This window comes from Sparus aurata, chromosome 12, assembly GCF_900880675.1.
Source record: "Sparus aurata chromosome 12, fSpaAur1.1, whole genome shotgun sequence".
Classification (NCBI taxonomy): Eukaryota; Metazoa; Chordata; class Actinopteri; order Spariformes; family Sparidae; genus Sparus; species Sparus aurata.
The window spans coordinates 17246164-17265408 of NC_044198.1; the positions used below are offsets into that span (position 1 = coordinate 17246164).

Genomic DNA, 19245 nt, shown 5'->3' on the forward strand with positions numbered 1-19245 from the left:
AGTTCAGCACAACGTTTTGGAGCTTCTCATACCCTCTGAGAAGCGGTGCTGTCCTGTGGGTCCTCACAAAGCTGTTACTATACTCCATGCATGCAATCCATGTTTGCATCATTGGCAGATGATTTACACCATTTTGATTTTTTTTTGGTCCACCAATCTAATTCAACCTCTGGGAACATCATAAGAGACAATGACTTTATATTTTTGAATTTTTATTTCTTCGCCATGAACTTCCAAAATCAAAATAACAAATGATCAAAAATACAATATAAACTTCTGAAAATCAATACACTGAATATTTTTTTTTAAGTTTCTTACACTGGGCAAAAAACACTGAGCAAAGACAAAGTCCAGGTGGCTAGTGACTCTGCTTAGTCCTCTTTGCTTATTCTAGATCTCAGAATATGGTGTTTCACAAACGTTAAGCCCTCCCACCCCCATTATCCCAGATCATATACAGTTCACTAGTTAGGCATTCGCCATAGACGTACAGTACAAAGTGCCCATTAACAAGTCCTGGAGCTAACAACTGCGTTGAAAATTTTCAATCAAGCTCGACTGCAAACCACCACTTTGTATACAATGTACACGTCCCCCCTGAATTCAACTCCCCCATGAACAAGAGTCAGTTGAGATTGAAGGTGTACAGATGTATCGAAATGCTAGAGTGTGACAGAAAAAAAGAGGGGAGGTGAACCTGGAGAGGCAAGACGAGCTGCTGTAAAATCAGTGCCCAAGTTCTCTGGAAGGATATAATGAGTCGGTCTTAGACACGTCAAAATCTAACGGCAGAAAAAGATCAGCATCCACTGCGGGATCAAACACTGCTGCAATCAATCTAATTTGCCGGTTTTATTCAGAAACATTAATCTATTATAACTTATGGCATAACACCCATAAAATACAATAAATTATTTTCATTCCTCCTGCACACAGACCACATAAATCGTTTCTTCCACTCCATTAGCTGTTAACGTTGCACTTTGAAATACACTGATGTTTTATTAATCTTGTTGTCATGGAAAAAGAGGACATACAAGAAAGGTTTAGAAAAATCTGGCATTATAGATATTCAACTAAAAGAACAGCAGTTTGGAGTAAAAAAAAAAAAAAAAAAGTCCGTAGGTGGCTGACGGGGTGTCTGTGGATTTGGCCAAATAAAAAATGAGCTAGAAAAAACAAAACAAAAACAAAAGTGTACCCTGGTGGGGGAGAACTTGAGGAGAGGGAGGGTCTTTGTGTCCCGGTCTGTGGGGGAAGTAAGTGGTGCTGCTGTGCAATCCTCTGATCTCACCCCCCTTTTGCCTACCACTCTTTCTTTTTTTCATCCATGGACACTCCACCAGGTCCAAGTGCCACCACCAACAACAGACCGCCGATGACCGAGGTGGTCTGGAAGAAGTCGTACTTAAGGAAGTCGTGCATGGGCTTGTAGGCGGGGATGGTCCAGAAAGCGTTGAAGTAGACGTTGATGACCAGCAGCCACAAGACGAGGGTCAGCGCCGCTAGCTTGGTTTTGAAGCCGATGGCCACTAGGATGATGAGGGCAGTCCCGACCATGTTCTGCAGGATCTGTGGAAGAATAAGCATCTGCTTATCTTGGCAGGTTAAAAGAGCCCAAACACAAATTGCATTTGTAAATCGCAACAAAATCAGACAGCGGGTAATCCATTCTTCCTGTTGTTGTGGATTCACATGTGCATACAGTCCTCAATGCATCTTTGGTGTGTTCACATCTGTATTAAGAGCTATCTTCTCGTGATCAGATCACTCAGGATGGTTGTTATTGTCAGGTCTAAACAGTCTTTAACAATAAAGTTGGGAAGTTTGTGCATTCGCTTTCTTGCCAAGATAAAACAAAACGATACCCCTCTCATGTTAAATGTGAAGCTGCAGCCAGCAGCTGGTTATGTTAGCTTAGTGCAAAGAGTGGATACACTTAGCCTGGCTCTGTCTAAAGGTAACAAGATCCACCTTACAGCACCTCTAAAAGGTAACAAATTACTTTTTCCTGGCCCAAAGAACTTGACAGGCAACCAGCAGAGACTCCATGAGGTTACTGCACCAGGCTATAGAATACTCCAACACATAACCTCTGTAAACGAAACTGTCATTTTGGTACACTTAGTTTTTTTCTACAGATGAAACAAACAAAATATACCGTATTAATTACTGAGCTTTAAAAGGTGTAAGTAAGACGGATTTTGCTGCCTTCAGACAGCGCCATCTAGCTTCCATCCTTAATGCAAAGCTAACAAGCAGCTGGCTCTATATTGTGTACAGACATTCGAGTGGTGTGAATCTTCTCATCAAACCCTTAGTAGATAGCAAATAAGTGCATTTTCCAAAATGTTCAACGACTCCTTTAAGTCTAAATGTAATCTCCTTGGGTTTTAACAGTGTCAGTAAGCATATAGTGATCTTGATGAAATATCCCTCTGTGACATATGAGCGTCATTGTTGTCAGCACTCACAGAGAAGAAGTTGGAGTCGAAGTGCAGGAGAGTCATGAACATGAGCACCAGCAGTACTCGACCACCCAGCTGCATGTACTGCTTCGGCGAGCTCTCTCCCATGGAGGGGACTCCGGCAAACATGCTCTTTCCTTCCGAACGAGACTCGGCCAGCAGCAGGAGCAGACCACCTCCGAGGGCAAGGTTTCTGTGAGAGGAGAGAGGACGGTTATTTTTGGACAGTGCCCGTCAGACCGGCAGTCAGTCAAGCAGGATAATGCCTGGAGTAGAGTGCATAGAGTACAATCAGGTTTTTGTGAGGCAGATTTCAGTTGCCAAATCAGCTGATAGTAGGCTACATGTTCTTTAAAAAAAATCTGTTAATTTTTTTCATTGAGTCTGTTGAATGGCAATGAACGACAAATGGCAAATGCCAATCACAGCACTTCTTATTTAAATTGTTGAATTTCAAAATCAATATTTGCTCAAAATTTTCTTCATCCTTCTGTCAATCAACTCAGTTTACCCTGACATTATACTAACAGCCACCTCACGTTGCTCTGTATTTATTGGATTCCTCAGATGGCTGATGAATCATCCGGCCTGTCGCTGTATAAATAAATCACAGGTCCTGTCCACAGTAATCATAGTAATTGTTGCCGACCCTTGCTTGACAATTGTCTCATCTGCTACTACTACAAGCATATCAAAGTGTCACTGTGGCAAAAGCACTACAGGCCGTCTAATTGAACCAAACGAAACAGTAACTTAAAAGATAATTGACAACACATAAAAAATAATGTTCTCCCCTTAACATTACTTGTTCACTGAGATTACTGTCCTTTGAAGAGATGTTTTCTTAGTAGAAAGTGAAACTTACCTCATCAAAAATTTGAGATCCCATAAAATGCTGTACGCAACAGTCTGTTGGGGGAGAACAGACATTCCAGATTAGATACAAAGACACAGTTTTGCTTCCATTAATAACGTAAATATAACTTAATTGTTCTGACCTGTAGCGCTATGATGCCAAATAGTCCAAAGCAGGCATACTGTACAAAATTTCTACTGAGGATGAGGACACAACCACCTGTGAGGACACACACAGCAAAGCAGGTTATTCAATTTGATGTTTTTGTTTACATAAAAGCTTTGACTTTGTCAGGTAGAACGAGTGGTAGGACAGGTCCACAGAAACATAATGTTTGCGTAAAACTCTGATTACTGACATCAGACTGAAGCACGTCTTCAGCAGAAACCCCATCACACTCCCATGACAAATTTCCGAACCCTCATGCTTTGGTGATTACAGCATATGGTCATTGCAGTTTCATTTTCTGTTTCTCAGACGAATGGAACCTGACATCTACTTGACTTTTCCTTTCAAGCTTTTTGGGTACCGCTGTGCAAGCTACTTGCTCTTACAGCCCATCTGCTTTAAAAATTCAAGGAGCTCAGGGATGCATTTTTGTATCCAATGAAAGACTGTTTTGTACACAAGTGTCTCTTGGCTTGCTTCGACAAGTGCCATCAGCAGGGTATCTCCAAGAAGCAGACACTTTTGAGGATCATTTTTAACCACATTTAGATTTTTTTAACCAACTGACAGATTTTTGGACCAATCATCTTTTTTTTTTAATTCAAAAACTGCAGGTTAGTATAAAGGTATAGTACTTATTTACCAGGTAGGTATGGTAAAGTGGTAGAGTCCGACTGTGACCCCACATTTTGGAGCTGAAGCCAATATCAATGTTGGGAAGTAAACATTCTGATGCCAATTCATTTTCCATATTTATTACTAATGTGTGACTAGTTTTAATCTCATACTACTATCATTAGCAATTTGACTCACTTTCCTTACATATGTTACCAGAACTTGTGTCACGCACCACCCAGTGATGGAAAAACAAAAACCCACACAACTTCCTACAACAGTCAATTCAAAGTTGACTCATTTGTGTCCTGACCTCAACCTGAACAGACACTGCCTCCCATTCACTTACCCAGCTGTCCTATGAGGTTAAGCAGCACAAAGCAAGTGGCCAAGAAGTAGCCACAGCTCCAGGTAGCCTCGATGTAGTCTCTCTGCTCATTCCACTGAAACCACATGCGGATGCCGTCTTCCAGGAAGGTGCTGATGAGACACAGTCGCGCCAGGTGGGGCAGGTACTGTTTGGTTACCCGCAAGAACTGGTAAACAGAGTGGAGGAAGAGGATAAATGATTGACAAGAGAAAGGAAGTGCAAAGAGAAACAATCAAGGGATGTGGTTTTTCTAACGCGTTACTCAACTAGTTTAAAGCAACAAAACTGTTACTGGGTCTCCGAGCTGTAACACATCAAACTGAATTTCAAATAAAGACTCTCTTTGTACTCACAATCATTCTGACCTGCTACTGCTAAGACATATCTCAGTGTCCTTCATAGACAGGAAACATGCACCAAGGGCTTTAATGAGGTTTCTGATCACTGATAGCAGACTAGAAAGTGCAAAATGTGTCACACATTGTGGTTCCATATGCAGTTTTCTTTAAGAGGATGCACTTTCTCGATCTCAGAGTGTAAACATTGGATGAGAAGGGGTAATTCGGGTTTGCTACTAATTATTATTTACATTGTCAAATATAGAGATAGGAATGAACCCACTAGTCATTTGATTGTAATTGTCAAGCTAAGTGAATGTTGAAACAGTAGTCATTTAAAGCAAAATTGCTGACTTGCTTGGACTTAGCTTGACAGAAAATCCCAAAGAAGCCCTATTGCCAGATAGTGTAGAACTCCAGGTACAGCAGGAGAAATAACACACTACTATGTGAAGCTATGGCAGTTTTTACTTTGCTTTAGTAAGTAAAAGGCAAAGAATGAATAAGTGCAAAATGTAGATCAGTTTTGGTCACTCAATTGACAATTGATTTTTAGACTTGTAAGTAGAAATGTCTTTTACAGCAGGTCAAAGGTTAGGCCAGATAATGTTGTTGAATAACCTAATAATTGTACTACCTTGTATTGTATTATTGGTAGTTTTTCTCATCAAGTGTGCTCACCCAATGAAAATGCTGTAATAATAATAATAATAATAATAATAATAATAAGACAAGTCCTAAACATTTATGTGACACTGAATATTGTTTTCACCAAATGCGTTTTGTTGTTAATTTTTATATGGGAGTTGTTGTCATGTTTTGGATAATGCTCATGATGACTGGCACAAAGTGCCACAAATTTGAGCTGCATTTAAAATAGGACTTGGTTTTAAAGGGCTCTTTTCAGGGACAAAGATTTACCTTATGGATTCAATTGTGTTCAATTTTGACTGTTAAAACTAGTCAACTATAACTTAACGTCAACCATTAAGAATAAGCCTACCAGTAGCGTAGTCTCTTATATAGCTGCATTTGAACATCAACACTCATTATTAGGCATGCAGGATATGGATTTTTTTCCAGCCGATTCTGATAACCATTAACAACCTGCTTCTCATGGCCGATAAGGTAACCGATAATTTCACGTTCTTTTCTTTTAAAAAGCACTGTAATATCTGCACACCTAAGGGAAAGAAAGGCTAAGGTGTTGTGAGCAAAGATCGATGACTCATCATTCCATTGTTCAAATAACACCTGTTGTGTTACAGAGCTTTTTCGGGCAATAAAGCAATTTGGCTACGCATTGTCAGCTCTACTTTTAGAATAACACGCATTCTGATTATTTATATTGTACAACAACTACATTGTTCTTTTCTCTATAAAATATTTAGAGTTTGAAAAAAAGGTGAAGAGGTTATATGGTGTTATAATCCCCTCCAATTTACTAAAGATAAATATTAAGTTAGAAACATGTAAACTAAGGACCTTGACAGAATAAACTGCTATTGATTGTGCTCCACAAATCAATATATTACCAGGGTTCTGCCTCCCTGTCACAGCCCCAAACAGCCTGTTGCATTGTTTGGAACTGAAGAGCACAAAAAGTTTAAAGAAAAAGGGAAACTAGACTGCTTTCTTTCCCATGAAAAGATCCTCGGATAGTACAGTGACACAGTAAAGGAGCAGCGATCTGCCCCCTGGCCACTCCGCCTACTCGACAGTCCACATCAGCACTGTCAGACCTCGGCAGCCTATCAGCGTCCACCAACTCCCACTACGACTGCTATGTGGGACATGAATGGACGGACGGGGAGCCAATCCGAACAAGCCCGAGGTTGCTGCAACAGCCTAGAAATAGACCATTTTGTGGAGTAACATGTCAGTAACATGTTAGCTCGAGACCCCTTTAATGAGAAATGTGGCCTTAAAATGGGTTCAGCTGGGTTTCTTCCTGAGCAAACCTAACATCTGAACATATCTCCGGTTCCCTTACAGTAACACAGCACTCGTGATAGGAGCTTATGAATCAATCAGCTGTAATTCAGTTAAGGAAGTAGCTGACATAGCTTGGCATTGGAGGGTTGTGTTCAGTCAACACAGCTGTCATAAACACGCACAGATCTGACTCAATGAGTCTGTGTGTAATCTGACAGAACTCCTCTAAAAGAACTAGAGCTAAAAGTCTGATCTGTCCTGCACAAACACAAGGCCATGAATCCAGCACACATGCCTCCTCTGAGCCAGACTACACCAACTTTTCAGAGCACATAGAGGTGCAGAACACAAACCCAACATCTCTGGGGTCTACGTAGCAAAATGGGTCACAGGCTGACCTGAAATCTGATATTGAAATCTCAGCTCGCCTCTCTAAGATAAGTGTTTTTGCGTGTAGTCGCGCCAGCACAGCGAAAATCCCTCCAAAAAGACAGAGATGACAACAGAAAGGCTGCTGTGGCATATGTGATAAAAGTGATGGTTCACGTTCAGCTTTGTCAAGGCCAAGCACATTTCAGGCAAACCAAAATGCCTCTTCAACTTTGAAATAGTCTATCAAACTAAGCTACTAGTAAAGCCAAGCAATTATGGTTGCTGCAACACAACATGACTAAGAGTGTGTGTGTTAGCTAATAACTTGTGGGCTAAGCTAAGTAAGTAATTTCACAATGCTGGCTGGCACTGATTAGCCTCTGATATCGTTAACTATGGCGTTACTTTTCGTAAACCAGGTGGCTACAGGCGACAAGCTAACAAGTTGCCATAATATAGTTGATAGTTACCTGTCAGTGTTAGCTAACGTAAGGTTGGCCCTTGTCAAACAGATGTCAGTGTCAATTAATAATGCCACCTAATCCATCTGGAGACGCATGACAGGAGCATACACCTCAATCACTTGCCATGCAAATTAAAAACACGACCAAATTGGCCACTACTCAGACAATGTCGTCCTAATGATGTCAGCCAGCCACGGAGCACTTGTATAAACGACAAATAAAGATGTCACAACAGTGGAGAGAACACTCGGGCCACCGTTACTTCATTCTCAGAGACACCAGTTAGCAGCTAACGTTAGCATGCTAACAGCGGCTAACGTTCACAACTGCCGTGCTGAAAAAAAACTGAAGTTACCTGGTCTGCCACGTCTTCGGCTGTGTTCATGAGATCCTCCTGCCCCATGTTCGTGTAATACTAATGTTCTTTTTAATAATTAAGGCTAAAGCGCAACACAGCTTTAACGTGTTGGATTTTTTTCGCAGGCTGCGCTCGTGCCGTTCCTCCCCCTGTTAACGTTATTTACTTGAAGATTTCCCGATCGCCTGCACGCAGAGAGAAAAGGCCGCCTCCGCCCCACAATGCCCCGCGATTTGACGAGCGAGACAGAGCCCCCCTACATGGTACTGCAACCGCTGTATGCCACGTATACTGATCCGCGAGGGGCTCGACACATCTCCCCGCCGTTGTTTACCGGTGTTTGTTCACGCTTGTAAACAAGTTTATATCTGCTACAACATCTGAATTTATTATTACCATAAACGGAGTCATTTTTAACCCTATAAATGCTGTACACTTCAGTACCTTTCAAACATTGTTGAGGCAAACATGCATTCATTTTGCTGTTTGTTTATATTTTCTTGCCATTTTTGAAACCTAGGGAAAACTTACAAACAAGCCTTTATAGCATTACATATGATAGAATTCACTAGCCTGCATATGTCAGACAGTAAGCTAAACATCGACCTATTATTAAAATAATGATCCTTTATTTTATTTTATTTTTAAAAAAGAGACATCATTAATTCACGTTCTCCCGACACAGTGCATTAATCTTTTTTTTTTTAGTATGATTTCCACAATTATAATTTCAATGCTGAGTTAAAAGTTAAAGCAGCAATCTGTAGTTTTGGAGAACAGAATTTTAATATTTACAATATTAATTAGGTAATAATCCAAACTCAGAACTGAATAAACAAGCTGTTTTCAGAGGACAATAAGTTCCCCAGGACACTGTTTGAAGCTAAAAAGGCTAAAATGGCAGGGTCCGCCACATACAACCGAAGTAAAACAGGATGAAATTGTGTTGTCTTTTAAAAGGAGCACTGTGTAGTTTTGGAGAAGAAATTAAAACTCTGAATTTTTATATTTACAATATTAATGAAATATTTATTTTTTCCATAACTTAATAAACAAGCTGTTCTCAGAGTAAAATGACGTCCCCAGAACACTGTTTGAAGCTAGATAGGTGGCAGGGTCCGCCGTGTATAAACAAAGTAAAACAGTTTGAAACTCTGTTGTCCTTTAGGATCAGTTTGTCTACTCAGTTTATTCTGACATGAAAACAGTAGAGTTTGTTTATTTAGTTTGTTTAGGCATGAAAAAAAATCTTGAATGAATGGGAAATGACTGTGTTTTTCACACCAGTAGGAGTTGAATGATTCAAACAGATCACACAAACGGTCTGACGAAAACGTGGAGAAGCTTCAGTATCACACATCATTCAGCCTTCACATTATGACAGGGCGATTTTGTTATTCATTCCGGAAAAGACACATCTTTATACTTGAACAGCCCTGTCCAGAGAAGCCTTGGTTCTCCTTGTCATGAACAAACAGGAAATTCCCCTAAATTCCTTGGAATCTAGCGAATGTCAAGGGCCGCATCATATGATCAATGCTTCATCAAACCATTCAGTGAACCTTCATGCCCTGCAGAGTGGGGGCATTATCATCTTGGCAGAGACACAGCTATGCCCTCATCTATCGGCCATATGTCTACAAATCACTTCATCGCTCTCCGCATTAATGTGTCCTGGCTGTTTGCCCTCACTGATCTATTAGCTTACTACTGGCTCTTATGTACACACACCTCTGGAGCTTGGTTACGTGTGCATGGCAGACCACAAACAGCAGGTCAGCCGCAGCTTCTTAACAGAGACAGTGCGGAGGGTTTCGTTCAAACGTCTGTCAGTTCTCCCGATCGTCTCCATGTGCCTATGCTCCCCTGGCCCCCTGTCAAGAATCGAGGTCCTTGACTAACATGACTGCTTACGCAACCCCCGAAGGGACACACTGTTATAGTAGTGTTTGCGGGGGCTGGCTGGCTGGCAATACACGTGGCTGGCTCGTAAGTCGTGTTGGTGGTCAGATATGAGGCTACTGGTGGGGAGAGGATGATAACCACAGCTATCACAAGATGCCAGAGCAATAGCAAAGGAAACAGGATCCAAACGTGTCCACTCTCTGCTAGGTATGCAGAGAAAAAAGGTATTTTCACAAGCAGAGGTCCATTTTAATTCATACCAGGTGATGTTTTTTTTTGTTTTTTTAAATGCACAGCAATAACTGTGACCTAGATTGAACGTTGACACAGAGACTAAGGAAAGAGGAAATATATGACGCTGTCATTAAGTTGCAGTCATATCTCATTTAATGAAAACAAAACATCAACTTGTTGCAGTGAGTTGCCACAATCTTATGATAATTCTTGAACTTTTTTTCAGACACACTGAAACCTCTGGAGGCGCAGGAAGAGCCGGTATCTCTCTATCAAAGCTTCTTCACAGTCATGAGAAAAACTGTTGGGCAGCCACATCAGCAACTACCTGCAACTGCTCAGTAATTTGGTTTCCTGTGCTACTTCCTTATATAGTTCTAGATTACAGAAATGAAAAGGAGATATGTGTCATGTTACGTTTTTTTGTTTTTGGAAAATTGACAATTTTCAAAAGGTTTTTATGAAAAGCGCTTTCCAGTTCGATGACTTAGCTTTATGACGTGCAACAGTTGGTTTCTGTAGAGGTCTCTCCCCCTGTGTGTTCTGTTTTATCGGCATTCATTGTGAGAAGAAAATAATAAAAAAAAAACAACAGACAATATTTGCACATCCAAACAGAGTTGTATTTTATACAAGCGCTCTTGGTTGCAAACCAGAAAATACAACTTATCCAGTCAAAACGATGCGTTTACTGCCACGAAGATATTCACCATGTCGCGTAAACTAGCCTTGTTGGAGCTGTTCTGCATCGCAACTTGAACAAGAGACTACTTTTCATATGGAGAAAAATATGAAAAGTCGAAGGGATGTTTTCACTGTACAAATGTCCGGCTGGTTCAGACAGTCACAGTAAAGCTTCTCCAAACTGGAAGTGCAGTGCTGCTCCCTGACAAATTAGCAGGCGTGGAAATACTACACATTTAGGGTTTTGCATTTACTTCCCATTTGGGACTTTTCCACGTTTCTTACGCCCCGATTTCCAGTTGTTGTTTCTGAATTTCTTCTGAAAACCGCCTCCTTGGACCTGAAAGACATTACAGCGTTGGCATCAGTCAAGGAAGGAAGTCAAGGAAAACCTTATATCGATGCATCAAAACAAAAAAATTAAAAATGTTCTTCAGGTTTCGACAGACCTTCTTGCGTTTCTGCAGCACCTGATTATCCACCTCCATTTCTTCATCTTCATCTGTTTGGAAGTCATCTTCCTCCTCATCCGCCTTCTTTTCACCCTCCATATTTTCCTCTGCCGGGTTTTTTACAGTGAATATGGTGGCTGTGGGGACGTGACACAAGTGTAAAAGAAAGTAGAGTTGTAAGCCTTTGAGTCACCCTTCTGATCGACAGTGTATATGATTAAGAGTAAACTCAGTGGACATAACATCCAGATACTAGTGGACAAAGATGTCTGCAGTGTGTACTGACGAGGGTAGAGATCGCTCATGCTGTCTTCTGAGTCACTGTGGTCTTCGTCACTGGATGTGGGTTCCCACACCCTGTTCCCGTGTTTAGAGGCTCTCCCCCGTTCGACCTCTCCTCCGCTGTCTCTGGGTCTTTTCTGTTTGAGTCTGGCTGGAGCGTATTCGATCCCCTGCTGCACGCACTCTTCATCTAGAACAGGAACGAGACATTCACTTCAGTCACCAAGTTTACAGCGTGCAGCGTCCCAAAACTTATATCTGCAGCGATATTACTGGCCATCGCTTCAGCTCAAATTTAATAACAAAATCACTGATTGAAGACTGTAGGGTCGTCTGATTTGGTCCGAGAAGACGTGATCTTTTTTTTTTTTGTTTGGAAAGTGTCAGTCTCGTAAAAACATTCAACTCCACAGAGAAACACATGGAAAAACTTAAGTAATATGAACAAGGAGGTTTGAAGGATCAAGGTACAATGGCAATACTGATAAGAACTGAAGCAATACTACTGTACAGTGTAAATGTGGAAAAGATGTTGACGTCCATTGTAAGATACACAAAACGTTATGAATATTATTTTGAGGTAACTGCCTGGATGATGTGGCGGTGACATGTTTTAATCAAATGTTAATGAATGTTATTTCAGATATTACTAATGTACTGTCCTCTGCAAATTTCCACGAAATACAAAAATGCGTGTCAAAACATTGTTAAGGCAGATTTAGCACGATTATGTTCAGCAGAGAAGTTTCAATTTCCTTCCTGAGCGATGATGATCACACCCAAATTCTGTGTGACTTTGGCCTTGTGTTGTAGAACGTCCCCACTGTCTTAAAGGAGAACTTCGGTCGATTTAAACATGCAGCTTCATTGCTCAAGCTACCCTTGACTTGCCAGTACCGAAGACGCGAACACATTTGGTCCAACCATTACAGAGCTCCGTGAACGGAGACTTAGCATTGAACGCTAACAGCATGGGGTCAGAACTTTGCACTGTGTTTTAAGCGTCTTAACATGCTCCACATCTCACACCAAAAGTTATGCAACATCAGCAGACACCTTACAACACAGCAGTGTAGCGTGTATGACTCAAGATGAAAAAAAAAGTAGTTAAAATAGTGTGTTTGTGCAAGGAGCTACTTACCTGTTTGTTGACATCTGTGTGTTCCGGTAGCTAGACCAAACTAGCATATCCATCGAGTGTGCACTTAACAGGCTATTGTAAGGCTCATGGCAGGCTGTAACATGGACATGTACATTATGAACATAAACACGAAAAAAGCTGGATTACGTTTCCGTCTCCGCCAGTGAGGGAGTGAGTGCACGCTCGACGGATTGACTAGTTTGGTCTAGCTACCGGAAGACACGGATGTCAACAAACAGGTAAGTAGCTGCTTGCACAAACACACTGTTTTAACTACTTTTTTATTCAGTTTGAGTCATACACGCTACAGTGCTGTGTGCTAAGGTGTCTGCTGATGTTGCATAACTTTTGGTGTGAGATGTGGAGCATGTTAAGACACTTAAAACACAGTGTAAAGTTCTGACCCCATGCTGTTAGCGTTCAATGCTAAGTCTCCGTTCACGGAGCTCTGTAATGGTTGGACCAAATGTGTTCGCGTCTTCGGTACTGGCAAGTCAAGGGTAGCTTGAGCAATGAAGCTGCATGTTTAAATCGACCGAAGTTCTCCTTTAAGGCAAACTATATGTGCCAGTTAATAACCTGTACAACAACAACAACAACAAAAAAAGACAAAAAAATAAAAATAAAAATAAGGGCTGCACTGACATTTGGAGAGGGCTTTCTTGAAGCGTTTGCCGTTCACATGTCTGAGGACGTGATGGGGCTGCCGGTTGAGGTGTCTGAGGGTCAGCTTGCAGAAGAGCTGATTGCTGGGAAACAGAAAGGCAACACACAAATCAGACAACACACTACAAAGTAAAAAAAAAAAAAAAAAAAAAGGCAAACAAGGGATTTGTTGCTTAAAAAAAATCTGTCAATGAAAAAACAGGTGAAAATTGTCTAAAAACAAGTTTCCTATAATACACTGAAATGCCACTCTCTGGGAAGTCGTGTCTTATATTAAAGGATTCACCCACTAAAAAGGAAAATTCAGTGATTATCTGCCACCCTCCTGTGTGGATGGAAAGTGGGGTGAAGTTTTGTAGTCAACAAAAACATTTCTGGAGCTTCACAGCAAAACAGCTTAGCAGCATTCTCCTACAACAACTTAAGTAGATGGTAAGTTGTTTTCATACGTTAAAAAGGGTTCCATACGGCTTGTCCGGCATAATCCAAGTCTCTGGAGGTTATTTACACCATCAACAACACAGCCGAGCTCCTGCTTTGACTCCAGACCGTGTGCAGTGAATATTATTGGCCTCAACAAGGGTCTTTTCAAATCAATTAGGGATCTCAAGCAGAACTGGATCATGCTGAAAACACTATATGGAGCCATTTTTTTTTATTTTCCAGTTCTATCTTTACATCTTAAAAACAAGTCCCCATCTACTTCAATTGTTTAGGAGAATGCTGCAACTGTGTTTTGCTTCGAAGCTCCAGAAATGTTTTGTTGACCTCACATCCACATGCTGGCGAGTAGACAATGACTGATTATTTTTTTTTTTTTTGGGTGAACTCCTCCTTTAAATCCAACTGCTGCACTTATAATGAGGAAGGTGATTTTTCTTTGTTTTTTTTTTCTGGCACGATGACAACACGTCAAGTTAAAGTCTCCCTTACGGCTGTTTCGAGCTTGGCACGACGTGTGGTTCATACTGGCTGTAGTTGAAGTCCGCTGCAGCACTCAGTTTCTCGTACTTCTTCCCCTGGGTGAACTTCTGCAGCTCGGTCAGGCTGCAGGGAAACTCGTGGCCGTTCAGAGTGCATCTGATCTGCGAACAGCACACAGGTGACAGATGTGCCACATTTAGTGGCGCCTACTCGCTTCATTTAGCTTGATGCGACAATACTCCTGGTAATCATTGACTTGGTTTGAACTCATTCAACCTAACACGACACATGAGAAAAGTTAGCATCACAGCTAGCATCACATCGTGGAGTTTGTCCCGTGTAATGCGGTGTGATTAGCTCGCAAACCTTTTTGGCGTCTGTAAGCTGAAGGAAAGGGTGGTTGAGTAGGAAAGCTCTGAGGTCCGCAGGTAGTTCATCCATAGCTTAAAAAAACACTTCAAAACAGATCTTTCAGTGTGTTTATCAGGCCAGCCCCCTGACAGGAAGTGTCCACACGTGGGTTCACTGCGCCGACTCTTCTGCTACGACATCCTCGCGCCACCCACTGGTCAGAGTGAGGAAGTGCAGCTGAGAGGACAACATGAAGCTCAATAAGTTACTCTATCGTTTGTTTGATTTACACTAAAACAATGTGTCTTCATCCTGACTTGATGATTAGTGATATAATACTAAACTGATTTCATTTACCACACTTATTTTGATCCTAAAGTGTAGTGTGTATATTTTGCAAACTTTTTATTTTTTTTATTTTTTACAAAACAGTGTTTTGTTTTTTTTTAATAATAGCTTCCATCTCATGTGACCCAATGACTCCAAACCAATGCCGAATTGTATTAGTACACAGGCCACATAAGACACACCTCTTGTTATTGGATTTGTACTGCTTCTTCTAGTTTATATGAATATTTATTATGAAGATTCAGCAACTCTTTTCAATAGCTTCCATGTGTTGTGAACCAGTGACTCCAAACTAATACCGAAATGTATCACTACACAGGTCCCATAGGACACACCTCTTGATAATGGAATTTACTGGTTCTTCTATTTTATATGAATATTTATTATGAAAATTCAGCATTCATTTTTTAATAGCTTCCATGTCGTGTGACCTAGTGTAACCAAATGAATCCTGAATTGTAATACTTAATGGGACAAATGAGAAACAGCGCCTTTTATGGATTTGACTGCTTCCTTTATTTTTTATGAATATATGAGAAGAAATGCTACATTTTGATAATAAATATTCATGTAAAATAAAAGAAGCAGCAGCTGAATCCATTGAAAAGAAGTGTGCCTCATTTGTCTGCTTTAGAATTACAATTCGGCATTGGTTTAGAGTCACTGGGTTACGTGATATGGAAGCTATTGAAAAGAAAGGCATTGTTTTATAAAACTTTTTTTTTTTTTTTTTTAAATAAATACACAACTCTTGGGAACACATTAGCAATCAAAATAAGTGTCTACTTGAAATCAGTTTAGTAATATTTTCTTTTAATAATTTTCACTAGTGACTATACTTTCCCTGCTACAGTACAAAAATAAACTTTAATTGGCTTAAGTCAGGTGGTAGGAGCATCAAGTCAGCTGACTGACAGCATCTGACAGCTCACAACCAGAGAACGGAGGAATAAAGAGATTCCACTCTGTTAGTATTTTTAGAAACCATGACTGTAATCGATAACTAACCTGCAGCGGGGAGAAACTTTAAATGCAAATAAAAATCGGACCCTGCTCAATGAATGGACATCATTGATAGTGACGTAAAAACGCTTTAGAGATTTTCAGCAGTGCATATATGGGGATATTTCAACTCACTTACCCATCACATTATCTACACGGAGTGATTACTCTTTTGTGGGACTAAGACGATCTTTGCTGAGGACGTGAAACCTCCGCCCACATTTCTCCCATAATGCACCGGTTCAGTAAACAAATACCTGACGTCTGCCAATGACAGCAGATGTCAAGCTAAATACCTGTCCCTGTCGGATACATCTATCTGTGGAGATTCACTCCTGGATTATCCTTCAACCCGTCTCAAAGTAACATTAAAGCGGAAATTTAGTTGTGCACTTGTGAGCTGAATTTTAACAGTTGCGCGTTAGTTTGTTAATGCTAATTAGCTGGCTATCTAGCTAGCTCTGCAGTGTAACAGTACCTGTAGCTAACGGTTAGCCTAACTCTTTTCGTTAATACATTGACAAACAGAAATATTTACAAATATGTCTGGACCAAATGGAGATCCCGACATGTCGATGGACGATGGTATCATCAACGACGATGATGATTTCGGCGATGCAGAAGGTGAGGAGCTAATGTGTTCACTCACTGATCGATGCTAGTAGCTAGCTAGCTGTACTGCAGCAAAGGGGGAAATTACACACAAAAAGTCACGCAGAGTTCAGTTCGCAATTGCAGCGATATAAAAGTAGTAAAGTAAAAATCTACGAACTAAAAACAATTCCCCTCGAAGCAGTAATGTGAAATGAAAGCAATCAACCTTCACTAGATGTCAGGTGACACAGATTGAATTTGCTTCAGTAGTTTTTTGAGATTTGATTGAGATTTTACATCCAAGCAAAGTTCCCAGGTTTATTTGAATGTCTGACCCATAGTTTGACCAGTAATACCAGTTATATTTACTCTCATAGAATCTCCAATTGACAGTAGCTGTATTCGCAGTCTGTTTAGCATCTTAAGTTTAATCTCGAGATAGCATCAGGACTATCTTTGTGCTTTTCACCTCGAGATATTTGTACAAATCATCAAACTAAATTCTGTTCAGTATTTTAGATATGAAAGGAATTCGGTTCAGAAATGCACTGATATGTCATCAAGCTTTTGATAAATGTTATTTACATCTTTAAAAAGCAGCATTTGTCCTCATTTATTGTTTATTTGTTGAGATTTATCATTGGTTTTTACAGTTGTTAAATTAGTTTTAATGTTGATTAAGTTGTTCTCATCTCTCCTGCCATTTGCGTGATTTTGTCAGCATGCCTGTGTCAATGAATCATGGGTATACAAATAGAAAATGAATCACCTAAACTATCAGACTCTAAAAGTAATCTCTCTGCTGCATCTCCGCAGAGTACGAAGCCATCAACACCATGCTAGATCAGATCAACAACTATCTCGATGACCTGGAAGACCGGAATGATTCACTCAACGGAAAACTGCACGAACTGATGGAGTCAAACAGGCAAGCCCGGCTGGAGTTCAGGGCCCAGCTGTTTGGCCCCCCAGACCAGGAGGGGGAGAACAGTCCTGCAGAGGGAGACAAATCCTCAGCAAGCAAAGAAGACACAAACGAGGACAATGGTGAAGGGAAAAAAGAGTGACCAACGCAATAGGATAACGGGGATTGAGTCTGGTGGACTACTGACCTTTGTTGCCTGTTTGATTCTTCTGCGAATGTCCCACCCCATCAGCAGGTGTGTGATAATTTGCTTCCCTTCCGTCACTGAACTCAATCTTCTCCCTTTGTTGAACTGTGTTGTGATGACGTTGGCTGTCCGAGCAGAGCCAGAGTTAATCGATCTCCAGCGGCTTTTTGTAAAACCACGATCACTGGGAAATCTAAGGGACTTGAAAAAGCTGCGTCCTTCTGTCCGTGCACAGTGTTGTTCAAGTCGAAGTGAGACATCATTGGCATTCATTCTAAAGCTGCTATAAAAATCTAACATGCTGATATCCCCAGTGATCTGCCATACGTTGAACACATCACTCCAGGACCTCCATGATATGCAGGTTTCGTCCACATGGGCAAACAGGGGTTGCAGTTGAACATCTGTGTAATATGTTGATCCATGCTGTGTTGATGTTCAGCTTCCCGAAAATGAAATATGCAACATTCCAGATGTCTACCCTTGTACAGACTAATGATTGATCTGCAGCATGACTGTAAATCGACACTGTGCTATCCTGTTCGTTTTCAATTAACCTGTTTAGAACAAGTGATACAGTCTTGAAAGTGTTTGTGTGTGTTAAGTGCTTGCTAAAATAAGTCAAAATCAAGTGTGGGAATTGTCAGACATTTTAATATAAATTAAAATGAACCCCCCCCCCCCCGAAAAACAAACATCCAAAAATACATTAAACTTCCAGCAGTTAGAAAACATCACCTGTTTGTTCATCTCAATTTGTCAGTAGCTGAATAAAAATACAATAAGAAACAAACAGCTTTTGTTTGACATTATACTGTACATCTCCTCTTCTCTCTCTCGCTTCCTTCTGTTTGAGATCGAAATAGTACAGTTTCCATCCATCATCATATCTTGTTCCTTCAGACCGAAATTGATGCATCATGTGACAGTCGTCACCACGACTACAAGAGTTGCTACATGTGTCAGTCAGTCTTTTTGCGGTTTAAAATATTCTTCTCTATAACGTAGGAATAAATGTTTCCAGAGCAGCACACTAGTCAAGAAGAACGGAGGAAATACTCAAAACCAAAGTTCTACTTATCTTTACATAATCTGTAACTGGGATCATCTGCTGTAAACTACTGGTGTTTAAAAGTCTGCAAGGATAATTTGCTACATTAAACACCCACAGACACTTCATGGTTTTACTCCTTCCATTAAATGAGCTGTGATTTCATAAATTCTGAGCTAAAAGGCAGACTTATAGGCTCTCTGACGACCTTCCAACACCCAGCAGGAATTATGATTAAAAACAACAACTTTACAGTCTTTCAAGCTTCAGGTAGCATTTACCTGCCGTTACTGACAAGCTTTCAGATGTCAAAATAAGCACAATGAAGACGTAGTGCAGCCTTCTGTGACCGTGGAGTCTTCAGGGAGTCAGGGACAGCTAATCATTTAATCAAACACCTAACTTTTGTTGCTAGTGGTGTGTTAATGAAGCTGTTATTTCTCATTTTAGAGCTTCATTCCAAGAATATGGGGGTTTCTTTTCCATGACAGTGTAAAAGGTTTTTTTTTGAAATTTCGTCGACTACAACATTCAGCCCCAACAGATTTAAGCAGG

General features: G+C 40.6%; 3 protein-coding genes across 3 annotated transcripts; 1 reads left to right on the forward strand and 2 right to left on the reverse strand.

The window, feature by feature from the left end:
- Positions 1-195: 195 nt before the first annotated feature.
- On the reverse strand, positions 196-8201 carry surf4 (surfeit 4). Its single transcript, XM_030436435.1, has 6 exons — positions 7942-8201; positions 4457-4643; positions 3467-3543; positions 3334-3377; positions 2475-2661; positions 196-1572 (listed from the first exon to the last, which is right to left on the reverse strand). The coding sequence occupies exons 1-6, from the start codon at positions 7987-7989 to the stop codon at positions 1306-1308; spliced, it is 810 nt and encodes a 269-aa protein (XP_030292295.1). The 5' UTR covers positions 7990-8201; the 3' UTR covers positions 196-1305.
- A 2481-nt stretch (positions 8202-10682) lies between these two features.
- On the reverse strand, positions 10683-14789 carry surf2 (surfeit 2). The gene is made up of 6 exons (XM_030434710.1): positions 14599-14789; positions 14242-14393; positions 13288-13391; positions 11506-11691; positions 11217-11356; positions 10683-11107 (listed from the first exon to the last, which is right to left on the reverse strand). The coding sequence occupies exons 1-6, from the start codon at positions 14671-14673 to the stop codon at positions 11018-11020; spliced, it is 747 nt and encodes a 248-aa protein (XP_030290570.1). The 5' UTR covers positions 14674-14789; the 3' UTR covers positions 10683-11017.
- A 1367-nt stretch (positions 14790-16156) lies between these two features.
- Positions 16157-18432, forward strand: bbln (bublin coiled coil protein). Its single transcript, XM_030435849.1, has 2 exons — positions 16157-16557; positions 17344-18432. Exons 1-2 carry the CDS (start codon positions 16476-16478, stop codon positions 17592-17594), a joined length of 333 nt encoding a protein of 110 aa, XP_030291709.1. The 5' UTR covers positions 16157-16475; the 3' UTR covers positions 17595-18432.
- The last annotated feature ends 813 nt before the right edge of the window (positions 18433-19245 follow it).